Source organism: Populus trichocarpa, chromosome 7 (assembly GCF_000002775.5).
Source record: "Populus trichocarpa isolate Nisqually-1 chromosome 7, P.trichocarpa_v4.1, whole genome shotgun sequence".
Taxonomy (NCBI): domain Eukaryota; kingdom Viridiplantae; phylum Streptophyta; class Magnoliopsida; order Malpighiales; family Salicaceae; genus Populus; species Populus trichocarpa.
This window is the reverse complement of record NC_037291.2, coordinates 14571905-14588350: the sequence shown is the minus strand read 5'-3', so window position 1 is coordinate 14588350 and position 16446 is coordinate 14571905. Positions and strand designations below refer to the sequence as shown.

Here is a 16446-nt window from a genome sequence, read left to right as displayed (position 1 = left end):
CCAAGGTGTGTTCAACATTCTTCTACGCCATTTTGCTATCAAGCAACGAAGGAAACGTTATCAGTCAGTAAGGAACGTGTAAGCATGTGATCTTTACCTTGGATTTAGGGTTTTCATTCCACTAGGCACAATTTTATGTGATCCAAAATTTTTTTAGGTATCTAGAGTGTCATTAACATTTATTTGGTGTGTTGTCCTAGATGATGAAAATAGTGAATGTTATTCTGAAATTTCAGTTACAAATATATTAAAATAATATATTTTTTATTTTTTAAAATTTAATTTTAATACAAGTACATCATGATTAGAAAATACAAAAAAAAAAAAAGTTTAAATTTTTTAAAAAAATTATTTTGAAAAAAAATGACCACGCAGCAATTACAAACACTCCTGAAGCCAGTAATTATGAATCATTTACTAGTGTTCGATTTTGTGGACATGATTATCTCATAATAATACACCAGTAGCCCACTGCTGTCTTAACACATACATGAGCACGAGTCTCGATTGTTTGTAATTAACGTGCAGTTATCAAAAACGAATCTTATAGTGATTAATGAAACTAGATTATTTAACCTAGTCAGGTCTAGGATCTCACACAATTGCAACACCTAAAAATCATTTCTTACCAGAAAAAAAATAGTTTGGTTACCCGACAAATCGCAGACATGGAAGCTGGTCTATAACTATGGAAGTATGGTAATATACCAAATAAGATAAATTTATCATATTTTGGAAAGAGTGAACTATTGTTTCACGGGATCCCATATATGTTCGAGTTGCTATTTTCGAGTAAAAAGGGAAACTATTCAAATCTCTAATTGCGAGACTGAAATTTTTCGATTGAAGGTATTGCCATGGAGATTTACAATTAGATGTACTTGGACATTAATCCACTTCAAAAGCCTTGTAGTGTATGTATTTGGGATTTTGGAGGGAGTTTTTTTATGATCACAAGAAATTTACTCCAGCCAAGGACTTTTTTATTTTATTATCACAAGAAATCCACTCCAACTACCTTGCTTAGGATATTTAGGTTTTGTTTTTTTAGGCTACATATACCATGATAGCTGGAGGTTCTTTAGCTCAAAGACAGACCATGGAGCTACTTGACGGATTATCGATTTATACCGGTGAATCAACTCGAAATTTGATCCAAGTTTAATTTTACTTGAACCTTTTTAGATATTAATTTAATTAAATTTGAGTAATTTATAACCTAGAAGAGTTTTTGTTAGGTTAACTCCAAGAATTTTTTTTTATAAAAAACCAGAAGCCATATCATTGATCCAAGTTGTTCGATAATTTAATGACCCGAACTCTAAACCAAATCATTCCCTTTAGAAGGCATAAATAAAAATAAAGTATTTGGATAAAAGAAGACGATATCATCTCAGGCAAGGTGGTTTTGCTGCTTTGATTCGTAGCTTATTTCAAACCAAATCTAAACCTTTTTTGAAAAAATCATTTGAAATGCATTTACGAAACATATTATCATATAATCGTTAGATTAATTTTGAAGTTAATGGCACAGAAAGGTTCCATTATTATAGTCTTTAGTGATAATTTTATTCGATAATATAAAATGATATTCTCAAATCATTTTATGTGTCAAGCAAGATTAAAGATTTTCTCCAAACAATCGTAAAAAAACACTCTTTAATTAATCAGTATGGTGCATTTGAGGGGGAAAAAAATCTCTCGAAGTGCTAGATTCAAGATTTGAATTCAGAAAATTTAAAAAACACAACATCTTTAAAGCCCAATGGCTTCAGATTTCTCTTTGATGATTTCTACGTACGTTATATTATGTGATAATTAATGGGCAATTTGCAGCAGCTGATACAACTGTAAAGTTACTTGAATTGTATTTGGCTGCTTAATTGAAGGTCAAGTCTAAAACATGCAACACGAAATTAGTTAAAGAAGCAACATCCGACTTTTGCCTTAGGAGGCTAGAAATCATGGTCCCAAAGAGAAATCTGAAGTCTTTTTAAGGTCTTTCTTCTCATGGGGTTCCAAAGAGATGTTTGCAGACCTGAGGTAAGAGCAAGGCTCAGCTTAAAAAACCATGGATTTGCTATTTCTATGCCAGGTCTGAAATGAAAGGTGGTGGAGGTCATGTCCAAGCTTTGTTTTGTCATAAAGCTAAATACTTTATCACTTACTTGGCTTTTTGCCAATCCCTTTAGGCTTTGGTTGAAATGAAAGGTTTTGGTCTTAAAACTTGCTTTCTCTTATAGCTTTTAGAGATTTTTTATAACAATTTCTATGATTTTGAGTGATTGTATAGAAACATAATAGATCATGTGGACCTGCCTTACGCAAGGCTCAAATTGTTTTTCTTTTCATGAAAAATATGCTCACGTGTTGCATGTATATTTCAAAGGAGGAAGAAGACAAGACAAATATGTGAGTGTCAAATAAATTGATTTTATTTTTATTAGTTATTAAGAAAATAAACGACGAACAACAAATAAATTAAATAAAAAAATCATGATAGCTTGAAAAAAAATTTCCAAAAGAAAACAACAATGGAACTCAATTTTCAATCCATTAAATACAAAAATATTAAATTAGGTAAAAACTTACCTAAAAAATTAGTCTGGATTAATTGGAGTTAGCATGACATACTTGTAACCCAAGAATCAAGGTCGAGTCAACCTAAGTTATCCCACCAAACTCGTAACTTAAGTCATGAGATCGTGATAACCCAATAGAAAAAAATAAAAAAATCACAAAACCCATTAAAAAAAACAAAGGTAAACCCACGTTAACTTTTCAAATTCGTAACTCGAGTTAGTAGACCAAAAGCACTTTATCTAGAAAAATCATGAAACTCAATTCTCAATTAATCAAATGTTGAAGGATAAAATTTAAATAATAATTTCAATTATACAAAAGAATTAAAAAAAATACCAATTAAAAGAATGATGATCAAAATTAAAACATAAAATAAAATTTATTTTTAATTGAAGGGTGAAATTGGAAAGAAAAATCAATTTAATAGAAGGACCCAAAAAAATCAAAAAAATGAGGATCAAAATTAAAATAAAAAATACAAATGAATTTTTTATCAAACACTAAAAATAAAAATAAATTAATTTAACAAAATGCAAAAAACAAATTACAGGCATGACCTTGTATGGAAGAGGACACAACTACACTTCTAATGACACAAAGTAAAGTGGGTTTTGGACTTGGATGATAGGAGGTATGCGACAACAACTTTTTGTTTTTTTATATTTTGTTTATTTTTTATATTTATTTAAAGACTAAAATCATGAGAGAAAAAACATTGTGAAAAGATGAAAAAGTCCCTCAACACCAATTTTAATTTTTTTTTTTGCTTTAAAAGGCATTTTGGTTGTTTCATTGTAGTTTTTATTTTTTGTTACTTTTTTATATTTAGTTAAATACCAAATTCTTTCCTCAGCTAACCTGATAATAAAAAAAAAACTCATTGTGAAAATATGAAAATGCCCCTTCATACCAGTTTTAATTATTTTTTTTTGCTTTCAAGGGTATTTTGATCATTTCACTATATTTTTTATTATTTTATATATTTTATGATATACCAAATTGCTCCTCAACTGACCTGATAATAAAGGAGAAAGCATTGTAAAAATACAAAGATGCTCCTTAACACTAATTTTAATTTTTTTTTCTTTCAATAATATTTTAGTCTTTTCATTATGCTTTTGAAATAGAAATAAACTTATTTTTCTCTAGTTAATTTGGTTATAACTAATGAGTCTTGTGAAAAGATTTTAATACCTCCAATAGTCATTTTAAGTTTTTTTTTTAATAAAAAGGGCAAAACCATTCTAACACTATATTCAATGAACTATATTCAATGAACATTGTTTTCATTTCTCTTTTAGTTTTTGTTAATAATAAATATAGACTATCGAGAAGGAAATGACCAGCATGAACACCTGTTTTTAATGGTTAAAAAACCAACTATTTTATTTGTAAATCAAGATTATTAAACTTAGCAGGTTGACATGATACATTGTACAAGCCATGTTTTGCAACAAAAAAAAAAATTAGCTTGGTAAAAAACTTGGTCTGCGGCTTTGTTGAAATTCGATTATTTTTTTTTAAAATGAAAACTAATCAAAACTAAGTTATTTTAATTTTTTTTTATAAAAAAATATTTTTAAGGGTTAATCTTCCAGCCCAAATTAATTCTCTAATGGAGTTTAATAAATACTTTAAAGAAAATGTCAAAGAAAATGAATCTTCGACGCAATTAATGACTAAAACATAAATGCTCACATGAGCTCTCTTTCATTCATATTAGCTATATTTCCCTATCAGACAATGATTGCATATATTTTCTAAGATTTTTTTGGCGTTGTGTCAACCTGCCCAATCTATTGAAAGTGAACTGACCAAAAGGCAAATATCTAAGAGTGAATTATTATTTATTCCTTTTATTTCTTTCTTAATCCTTATGGTTTTAATAAAAATATTAAACGGCAATCAATCGAAATAACAGATTTTTTTTCTTAAATTATTTCAACGAGAAAAAAAAACCATCACAATAACATACCAATCATTTAATACACAATGAAAGAGCATAAACAAGTTTTTTTTATTATTATTAACGTAGATGTTCGGATCAACTTGCGCGTATTTTAATTAATTTCACGGACTCTGAAGTTAACGACTATATAAATCTTCAATGACCATTATATTAATAATTACAGTATTCGAACATGAGACCGCAAACAAAAAAAATTTTTTGCTTGATGCCAAATTCCTAGCACTTGATAAACTAGTAGAAAATTTGTTTTCTTGTATTTGGTTAAAGGGAAAGACCTCCCCCCTCCAGCCTACCTAAAGCAAGTACAAGAGACATCACTTTCCTCTGTGAGCATCTATCTAGTGCAAGGACCACTCTAGGGAATCCATGGTTGCTTATTGCCACTTTGTGAGTAGATAGATACACTTCCGGACACGAACAGACACCATGTCCATGTGTTGATGATTGTTAAAGCCCAATTTGTCTCCTGTCAAATCTTCCAATCTCGTACATCTTGTCTGGGCAATTCTCTGTATTCATTTCCTGAAGTGACCCTAATGGACACAAGCCTAGATTTCCAGCCTCTACGAATTGAAATCTTTCTTGTTAAATGATGTGAGGTTTCTTGTATGGAAAAAGTCTTTGAAATCATACACAAATCCCATAATGTTTTTTTTTATTTAAATTAAAGAAAAATGATTGTGAGAAAAATGCTTGTCTCTTACCAATTCTACTTTGACCTCATCAATGAATTTATCAAATATTATTATTATTATCCTTCAATTTGACTCCTCTATTGTTGTTTTTTACTTTCAAATTATTGTGTTCTATCATTTTCAAGATAAAATGTTGAGACTCGAAAATGTTTGAATTAACAACTTAATTATGCTAACGATTGAGTAATCAATGTTTGAATTAACAACTTAATTATGCTAACGATTGAGTAATCAATTTGGTAGGAGAGTCATTATTATTTTAATAAGAGATGCTAATCATGGACAGATTTTAAATAAGTTAATCAATAATCCAATAATTCTTTCAGTTAATATAACTCATTAGATTTAGTTAATGTATCAGGATAAAAAAAATATTATATATATATATATATAATAAAAATAAAAATAAAAATATGTTTGATTGAAAGGATAAAGATAGAAATATAAACAAGCAAATTGTAAATAAGCAAATTGTATTATATTATTGTTTTTGCTTAAAAATTACTTTGTTTGGTCTATTTAACAACAAAATTCTATTATTTACAAAAATATATAGTATTAAAAAAATTCTATTTGTTGATTGACATAAAAAAATAGTACAAATGCCTAAAATCAGCCTTCAAGATTCATAGGAAAAAAATAATAATAAATTATTTATTAATTTAAAACAATTAAGAATGATGCATTATTTTGTTATTATTAATTTTTTTATCAAGAAGAATTACGTGTGATTAGACTAACAAAGATGTCTAAATATTACCTCTCATAACATAATTTTCCATTTAAACACATTTTCACATAAAAAAATTTCCATTTAACGTTATCACTAGTCAATTAATTGAAAACATAAATTAATCAAATAAATCAACTAATATCCAAACAATTCACAATTTTATTTTTTATTTTTAAATTTGATCTCATAACTCCTCAAAATAATAAAATCATGAAACCCCTTAAAAATACCTAATCCAACTCCTTTCCTTAAATCCCAAAAATTTTCCTAAAATCATAAAACCCAAAACTGGAATTAACCATAAAATCAAATTACCATAATTAAATACAAACAATTCATAATGACACAAAGGGCAGATTAGTCCTTCACCTAATTCTCCACATCCACCTTCTCTTCCTACACTATAAAAATACACTCCAATTTCCCCCTTTTTTTTAATAAAAATTCCTTTATTTTCCTCTTCAGTCCTCCCAACCTTCAAAAATAAATAATAAAAAAAAAAAAACCCTTCCCCTTTGAATTCCGTACACCTCCCCTCTCTCCCCTCTTAATTTCTCTAGAATTTCATTTTGAATAGAGTTCCCTTCAGTCAAGAACACACTCTGTATATAGATATACATAAAAAGATTGAATCTTTTTTTTTCTTTTTAATAAAGATTCAATTTTTTTTCTTATTTTTTGTATAGACAGTTAGAAAATAAACTTTGGAAAAAGATTGTCTTTCAATGGCAAACCCATCTGGGACAAATAATCAAGATGGCAATCAAGCTCCTTCTTCATTCAATGGAAACAATCCAAGTAATGGTAATTCGGACCCTTCTTCTGGTTCTTCTTTGAAGCACAATCCTGGTATATCAACTGACTGGACTTTTGAAGAACAGACAATTCTTGAAGAGGGATTGGTAGAGTAAGTTTTTTTTTGCTTTTTGGGTTTTTCTTGTTTTGAATTTTGATGATTTTGTTGGTGTTTTTTTTGGAAGGTTTCTTCAATTTAATTTTTTTTTTTGTTATTTGAGAATCTTTCTTGGTTTGTATATTGGTTTCTTTGGAATTTCGAGGGGCTGACGAGCTTTTGATTATTCGATAAATTATTGTTTGGTGAATTGCAGCTGGAGTTGAAATTTGAATTCTTTTTGGTGTTTGTAGGGTTTGCTCTTGTTGGATTATATGGTATTACCAACAATTCTGCAGTAGTTATAGCTATTGTAACTAGACTAAAATGAGTTTTTAATGAACGTCTTAGCATGGATTGTTGCTAAATAATTTGTTGAAATATGATTTTTTACAAAATTAAAGCAGTCCAACTCAATTTTTCAATGAATTTTCGGTAGGTAATCTCTTACATTCGTTGTGAACCAAAGTTTCGCTATCAAGTTAAGTTTCAGATAAGGAATCTTTTCTCTGTGATGTAATCAAGTTGCAGTCTTAAACAGCATAATGTTGTTTACATCGTATTCTGAAGCAGAACATTATTAACCAAGTTCCTTGTTTTTCCCTCACTCCACTCTCTGCGGTCTAGATTTTTCACAAAATTAAAGCACTCCAATTCAACTTTTCAATTAAGTTTTGGTAGTTAATCTCTTACATTCGTTCCGAACTGAATTTTAGCTATTGAGTTAAGTTTCACATAAGAAATCTTTTCTCTGTGAGGTAATCAACTTGCAGTCTTAAACAGCATAATGATGTTTATATCATATTCTGAAGCAGAATCATTATTAACCAAGTTCCTTTTTTTTCCCTCGCTCCACTCTTTGCGGTCTCTAATACAATAACTTGGCTTTGGATTTTAGTTTATGGTTGCATTGTCTTTCAATATAACTGCATAAATGATTATCCAAAACCATACTAATTTATTTCATTTAATCATTGGTGCCTTACCAATGAGAACTTGCAAATAGTCACTGTCCTCAATTTGTCACAAAAATATCTTTATTACTTTTATCTTTTATCTGATCAAGTGACAAAATTGCCATCCCGGATCAATATTTTAGAAAAATATTATTAGTTGAAAAGCATTGTTCTTCAGCTACGAGATCCTTTTAGCTGAGTGTTTGAAATTTTTGGCGTACTGTTATTCCCAAAAGGTAGTGTCTGTTGTTTAGTACTTCTTTTTAGTTACCTAGTAAGCTACAGAAAGAAAGTTGTATAGAAAAACGATTATCATGGGAACCACAGCGTCATGAAACGAACTCTTCTTGAGCAATCATGAACTGAATTTATTTTTTCTTTTTTCTTTAAGTTATTGAATCTTCAATTTTCAGTCAAAGAGTCAGAAATTTACTGGAAAAAAAAGAAAGATAATGAAATTCAATTTCTTTAACCTAGTACTGGTTCACAGTTGATTTTCCTTATGTCCCACAGTTTTGCAGAGGAAACAAACGTAGTACGTTATGCAAAGATAGCTATTAATCTACCAAACAAGACAGTCCGAGATGTTGCTTTGCGTTGCAGATGGATGAATGTAAGTTCTCTTAGTCTAATATCTTGCTACATGAAGCCTTTGTTAAATTGTTAGCATCAAGACTTTTGTTCGTAAGATTGCCAAAACTTGCTAATTCTGTAGTTAAATAATCAATCAACCTATGAACGATTTATATTTGGAACAGTGCATATCTGGTTTACAAGAGACAGCTTGGAAAATAAATCACTTGGTGGTTCATTTTGTAGCTTTACTTTATTGCTATTTATAATTTTTATATGATGTATCTGTTGGCTGTGAGTCAAAACTACAAACTGATTTATTTCTTTGTCCAGAAAAAGGAACAGAGCAAGCGAAGGAAGGAAGATAATCTAGCACGTAGAAGTAGAGATAAAAAGGTATGATGTCTTTTATTTTGTGGCGAATCTCTTCTGTTGGAGTTGCTCTAATTTTTTTAAAAAAATTATGGTACATCCTGTTGAATTAGCACACACATTTAACTGGGGGTTTAAACACATTAATTTCTTCTGTATTGTTTGTATATTGTGTAAATTTATTGTCGTTTACTTAATTGGGCGGTCCTGTTTCTTGAACTGAAGGTTTACTGCTCAGGCCATAGTTGTGTCACAAGCAGGGTGTTAAAAACCCAGCTGTGGGCCATAGTTTGTTCACCATAACACCGAGATAGTTTCTCATTCGGACCTGTACCGTTGTCAACCTGCAGGATTTACCAGACAAGTGAGAAATACAGGCTAGTAAATGATAAATCTGATAAGGATGGGCATGAAATTGGCACAATTCATGCAGAAGCTTTTAGATTATGTTCTCTCAACCTTTTCAAAGGAAAATATGCTTTAGAGTGCCTAAAGTTTCATTTAATTGGCATAACTAAATTTCTAATGTATGAACCTGGTGATTGCCAAACAATTTGGCATTTATGGTTTCAAAGACAATACCTTTTCTGACACATATGAACCTGTGGCGTCACACAGTACATAACAATACACAACGTGTAGCGAGAATCTTTAAAAGTGATTGTGGTTTCTTGGAATGAACGATGCTAATGTTATATGTTCTGCTTTCTTCTTCACAGGAAAGACATGGTGATCCTTCTGCAAAGACTTCTAACTTCATGGCTGCCCGCCCCAGTGTTTCTCCATTTGCAACTCCAATGCTGCCACTGGAAAGTGAAGAAGGCATCTCATATGATGGTGAGGGTTCTATACTTCACAAAACTTGTTTATTCCAAACAGTTTTGGAAACGCATCCTTTCCTTTTCTTTTTTGTAACTTTATCTGCTTATCCTTGTTACTTCAATTTGCCAGCTTTTGGCTAAGCTTTAGTTGTCAGTGGCTTCCTAATTAATCGTGAGATTTTTACCACTTATGATGTGTTTATTATGAAGGTAAAGGGGGTGAAATATGCTTGGTAAAATCGTGAAACTTTTGTTTTTTATGGCTCATTCTCTCTCTTTTATGTATTTAACACCCATTTTTTCCTTTTCCTTCCACCACACATCTGGTGCCCGCAAAATATATATTATTTTATATTTTGTATTTATGTGTAACTTAAAATTTGATTTGACTTCCATTGGGATCCCCTAATACCTTTAAATTTCTGAACTCCTACCAAACATCCTTAACACATTCTGCAGCCCCTTAAATTTTACACCCTTACTATTGTACTTTCAAAATATAAAATTTTGAACTCCTATCAACAAAGCCTTAGTTTTTCCAGACATCTTATGTTAGTTGTGTTAATACTGTAGTATTTTTAACCCTTTGGCTATTGTCCTGTTACATTAAAGAGCTATGATTTGCCCCTTGCAGCAATTGGTGGAGTTACAGGAGACCTTCTTAAGCAAAATGCACAGATTCTAAATCAAATTTCTGCAAACCTTGCAAGTTTTCAGGTGAATACTTCTGTCATGATCTCATTATTTCACATTATTCGTTTGCTGAATTTAGAGTTAGGAAAGTATTTATGCAGTATGATATGGGTCTCCTTCCAACACATCCTTTTCACTTAGATGATTATATATGGCGCGATTATCTGATGAATGCAATTTTATATTTTGTATAATCTGTCAATAACTTGATGCATGAAACAAATGATTTGAATGGGTTTGACCAGATGCATTGTTTGCCTTTACTCTCGCTCTCTTCCTCTCTCCCTCTCTTCCTCGTGTATGTGTTACTCAAACAACATCTCTTACTGTTTGCACGTGATATTTTTTACGAGTGCTCTTTTATTGCAAGTCTCCCTTTGTGCATTTTGGCGGCCATCAACTGAAATTGCATTCATTTATTGTCATCTTTTCAGATACAGGAGAACCTCAATCTTCTCCGCCGAACGCGTGACAACATCCGCAAAATTATGAACCAGTATGTTTTTAGTTCTTCATTTTTTTATCACGTAGATTTTATGATGGCTTAATACTGTATATTTCTTCACTCTTTTTTCTGTGCTTGTGTGCATAAAAGCATTCATTTGCTATTTGTTTTCTTTGTAGATTTCTTTTTCATAAAAGATGCAAGTCATCATTTTGTATGTTTATGCGTGTTTACGCATTTCCATCATGTGATTGACATATAAATAGTCATACACGCTGAACTACACATCTGGTTTAAGACTTGTAAATGTTCTTACACTGTTTATAGGCTTGCATATAAAGGGAAATGCAGACCAATCCTCGCTTGAGTGGGCTTGTGGACAGGCTCACCAATGCCAAATGTGTGAATTTCTGTTAATCATATTATAACTTTTAAGAGCATTTATTGTTTGAAGCACAATCAATAAGGGACCTGCATAACTTTGCAAATATTGTAGTTAAACACCAATGACCTTTGATCTAAATTTCAAGCTGTCTAAAGACCCATGATCATCCTCTACCTAAAAACGAAAGAAATTGAGAGTGTGTGTGTTGGGGGTGGGGGTGGGGGTGGGGGTGGGTGGAGGCTGTAGCAAAAGCAGTTGCTGCCTGCCAAAGTTTGGACTCAATTTATTGGGTTGAAATCAAGCTTCGGTTCAAGTATTTTGATCCAAGCCGAGTCCAAGCAGTGCAATACTTGGTTTTGTCATGGTTGTGGGGGTTTTCAAAGAACACATTTAGTAACACCTGTTTGATGTGCGATTTTACACTTCCTTCTGCTGCTTATGCTCCATATAGTCTTATCAAATCAATTGAAATCTCAATTACAGATATGATTAAAGGTGTTAGGTTAGAGTCTAAGACTGATATAGTTAGGATGAATGGAGTTTTTTTTTCCCCAGATAGAATCCCTGTTCATTTCGTTTTATTTGCAGGATGAATGATGTGCCAGAACTAATGAAGCAGATGCCACCACTTCCAGTCAAGTTGAACGATGATCTAGCTGACACCATCCTTCTGCCTCCAAACCTTCCTAGGCCATAATCATCTTCAGTCTGTTCACAAGGCATGATCAAACCTTCTAATGCAAGCATCAATCTGCCTGTAGAAAATAACTGCCACCAAGCTGACCATCATTTTCCAATGTGAAATGCCCTCCTAGTTCAGCATGCCATTAACTGCAATGGCTTTTAGTTTTTTTTTTTTAAAAAAAAAAAAAAAACTCCCCCCCTCGTATATTTTTACTTCGATGTAGTTTATGGCTAGAAAGCAGGGAATGAAGAATAATAATAACTAGTGTTGGATGTCATTAGCTGTCTTGATGAAAAATTTGTGCCTTTACCTTCTGATTAGAGTGTTGTGCTAAGTAAATATTAAGGCGCTTTCTTTGTGACATGAAAACTCCGGGGAAGTTTGTGGAGTTTGGTGGGCGTAATTTAGATAATCTTCTGTCGCAAGGAACTGCTTTTTTTTTTTTGTTAAAACTTCTTTTGGGCTTCATGGATCAAGCTATCACTGTAGCTGTTATAGCCCTAGAGGAGCAACAGTGGGCAATTATGGCTCATCCTTGAAATAGTTCTCAGTCATGTCTCAGATTTTCAGTTGAATTCAATTCCATTTTATCCCTTTCTTCACCAACAAAGCAAGTCAATCGCCTTGTTTCAATTGTAACTGCAAACTTGTCTGAGAGGGTTGAATTTTGTGTATTTAGTGTTGTGGTGGTGATACGATAAAAGTTCGAAATAGTATAAAAAGGTTGTATAATGCTTCTATGATTAATACAAAAGATGGAGATGAAAGAAACATATCTCTCTATATTTGTTTCAAAGTTTAACAATTCAATTTAAAATTGCTTTAAATTTAGATTTATTTTATGTTTTAATCTCTTCAACTAAACATATTTTTCTTTTTCTTTTTATACTGCTTTCGTATGGGCGCTCACCAACCTCAAACCTTATTTTCTTGCGCAAATAGAAACCTCAAATTGTTTGGCAAAGCCTCCAAATTAGGCTGAGTAGCAGGTCTCTCAAAGGCAAGTCATATCTCCATGCCCTAGCAGGGGGGTTGTCGCTACTCTGGGGATTCATCAAACTTGTGCAAGAAATTCTTGCAAAAAACAACCGTTTGGATTGAATAATTAATCTGTAGCGCAACTTAAAAAACATGTATTCTCTACTGTGTAATAGCAACTTAAAAAACGAAAAGTAACATTCATTTGACTTTCACTAAAAAATTGCTACTCTCTAGAAAATGACCAGAAACTACTCGGAAAGTAGCCGACATGCAAGCTAATGAACTACTCCTCTCCTTTATCATTCACTGAGATTGATTTTTTGGACTCATAGCGGGATGAATTGGCAACCATTTTGCTTTGATTAAGCTAAATTCCATCTTCTTTTAGTGCATAAAAAAACCATTACATTTTCAGCTTTGGAAAGTATCCGACATGCATCGACTTTCAGCTATTAAATTGATGTAGGTTTTCTACGTAGCTGTAACATAATTGCTTCTTTTTTTCTCTCAAAAAGGACACTTGAAGTTACTTAAGAAATAAGAGTCCACTTGCCAACTTTCCTTCGTCAAAAAACGGACACAATAATACTCTGAACGTTAGCACCATGATAAAGAGAGAGACTATGTCTGCCTCTATAACGTAACGTAAGTTAGCATAGATGCAACTAATACAAAATTAGGAAGTATTTTCCCTTAAGAAACTGTGCATGTCATAACTAGCGTAAAGGGATAGATTTGGACCATCTTATACTCTACAATCTTGTATCCACTAGGCCATTTATTACTCTTGAAGTTGAGTATCTGCTTATGAAGGTGAGTATCTTAGGTAAAGTTATTAATCACGACTTGACTTGTGATCTGAATTATATATCTTTCAACAGGTTAATCCGAGTAAATCTAAAACTATGATGTTCAATTATTGTGCGTTTGGGGGGTCCAAAACACACCAACAAAACGACTCTAAATTCCCCCCCTTACTTCTTGAGTTCTTTGCGGTCAATTTAAGCCGAAAAAACAATAAAATCGTATCTTTTTACCTTAGTACTGTTGAAATGAATCTTTTATTTGTTGTATCTTTGTACGTTGACTTCTCCTTGGTCGACAAAGCAAGTGGTGAGAAGAGGGTTCCTTTCTCCTTCAAGTTTTAACAAGCTAGGCAAGGCAACATGTGTGCTACTTGTCTTTTAATACAGTCTTAGTTAGATTCATTAACACCTTAAATAAAGAAACAAGTTACAAATCAAAAGACGACGACCCAATGCCCAAAGGGGTCTTTACCTTGACCAGAATGCAAGATTTAATTTGGTCTATTTTTTACACTATAAGAGAGGAGACAACGAGATGGACTTTTGGGGAGGAAATAAATTCCTATTTCATGGGCTGAAAATCACACACGATCCCTTCACTTTTTACATCTTTTCAAGCTAATTCCTCTACTTTATACTTAATCAACTCAACCCTTTTGTTTCCAAGCACTGACTATTTGAGAACTCCTATCCAATTATTTCATAATATGATGTATTTATAATAGAATAAAGATGGTTTTATGATTGATGTTTATTCACGAAAGTAGTACACAAGGTTATCATGCATGCACTGATTATGGCAATACAATATTGCTGTAGGGCCAATGATCAGGAAATCTAGTGCTGATTAATATGGAGCTAATCAAGGAGATCTGATTATTTGCATGATTGATGGTTCGTGAGGTCTCCTTGATCTGATTGTATCCATGATTGTTGGTTGGTGAGATATCCAAAACATGCCCCCACAAGATGGTACTGCTTCCATCGAAGACACCATTCTTGGACCGTAGAAAGCCTAGACTTTGCTAAGAGAGAGGCTGTGTTAATGCATAAACAAGTTGATCCTTGGTTGAAATATGATTGACTTGAAGCTGACCTTGATTAACCTTCTCACGAACAAGAACAAAATGGTAATCAAGCGCTAAGTGTTTTATTCGTGAGTGAAACACATGATTGGTACAGAAATTCGTGGCACCAAGATTATCACTATAAATGATGGGTAACATAAGCACTTTAAGTGTCGAAACAAATATAAGCACTTTGAGAGTTAGAATATCCGACAAAAACACAGAGACGAAATTTAGCTTGAAGTTTATTTTAAGTGTAGGGTCGAAGTTATGGATAACACGAACAACCAAAAGTGCATATCTTTTTTGCAGCTAGACAATTATTTATAGAGCTTTTTAAAATGATGTTTTTCATATCTAGAAGTGGTGTAGACAATCAATTAATCAGATATATTGCTGTTCGAAAAGTAAAAGACTAGAATATTGAAGGCACCAATTTCAACAATGTGATGATGTCGATGTTCGACAGCACTATTTTGTTAAGGTACAAGAAGATGAGTAATACGAAAATAAAGTTTTTAGTTTTTGATACTCACCGCCACCACCATCTGTAGAGTCTTACAAACTGTGAGAAGAAAATGTTTAGCAATTGCCTTGAATTTAGGAAGTATGGTATAGACATCGGACTTGTTTTTCATTGGATAAAGCCATGTATATTTAGTAAAATGATCGATGAAATTGATGGGGCCGGTCCCCAAACATAACTATAAACTAGATCAAGTGGATAACGACTTGTAAGTGTTGAAGTACCGAAAGGGAGTTGATGATTGTTGTTATTGCACAAGCAAGATTCACACGAGAAAGACTTAAGATTAACTGAAGAACTGGGAATAAAGAGATTTTTAAGTAATTGCTGCACGATATGAAGAGAAGGGTGTCCCAAACGATTGTGCGAAGTTGATAAAGGAACACTTGTGCTATTCAATACCATTAGAGAATCTGAGGAAGCAGTTTGAAACCCTGGCCACTCATAGGTATCATCTTTATTAGGAGTAACTAACTCCTTGAATTAACTTCCAATGCAATTAATGATGTGAATTAAAGCTCCGATTTCAGTTACTGGGGTGTCATTAATAGCAAGTTCATCCATGATGGACTTTGTAGATTGAAGATAGTCTGAAACAGAGCAGGAACCACAAAAGAGAGTCAATTTATCATTCAAGTGCATAACACGAGATCATGATTGGTTAGCGAAAAGATTATTTAGCTTCTGCTAACCTTTTGAGATGTTTTGGATAAGTCTATGAGAGTGACAACACATTCAGAAACTGAAGAAGAAATTGATCTTGTCTAAACCACAAGAGATAGGTAGGGGTGTCCATTGGTGGAGTTGGATCTGAATCATCAACATAGCCAAGCAAGTCATATCCAATAAAAAGTGACTTAAATTGTGCACGTCAGGCAGGAAAATCTGTGTCATTGAGTCTAATGTGAAGTTATGAAGCAACTAGATTGTTTGGTGTGTTGGAAGTGGAAAGAACAACAGCAGGGCTTTGGGTTGAGCTTTGGCTGGATTCAGACAAGGCCATGTATTTTGATTGTTCGTTAGAGCTTCTGATACCATCTAATAGAATAAAGATGGTTTTATGATTGATGTTTATTCACAATAATAGCTCGCGCGCGCACATGTATACAAGGTTATCATGCGCTAATTGCAATATTGCAGCATGGTCAATGATAGCAGGAAATTTAGTGCTGATTAATATGGTGCTAATCAAGGAAATTTGATTTTCTTGATGTGATTGTACTCATTATTATTGGTTGGTGAGATACCATTGATCTACTTGTAT

The 16446-nt window shown here is 32.4% G+C and overlaps 1 protein-coding gene across 1 annotated transcript; it reads left to right on the top strand.

The window, feature by feature from the left end:
• The first annotated feature begins 6428 nt into the window (after window positions 1-6428).
• Window positions 6429-12227, top strand: LOC7469578 (uncharacterized). The gene is made up of 7 exons (XM_002309742.4): window positions 6429-6887; window positions 8342-8441; window positions 8735-8797; window positions 9493-9610; window positions 10229-10311; window positions 10722-10783; window positions 11706-12227. Exons 1-7 carry the CDS (start codon window positions 6706-6708, stop codon window positions 11812-11814), a joined length of 717 nt encoding a protein of 238 aa, XP_002309778.2. The 5' UTR covers window positions 6429-6705; the 3' UTR covers window positions 11815-12227.
• The last annotated feature ends 4219 nt before the right edge of the window (window positions 12228-16446 follow it).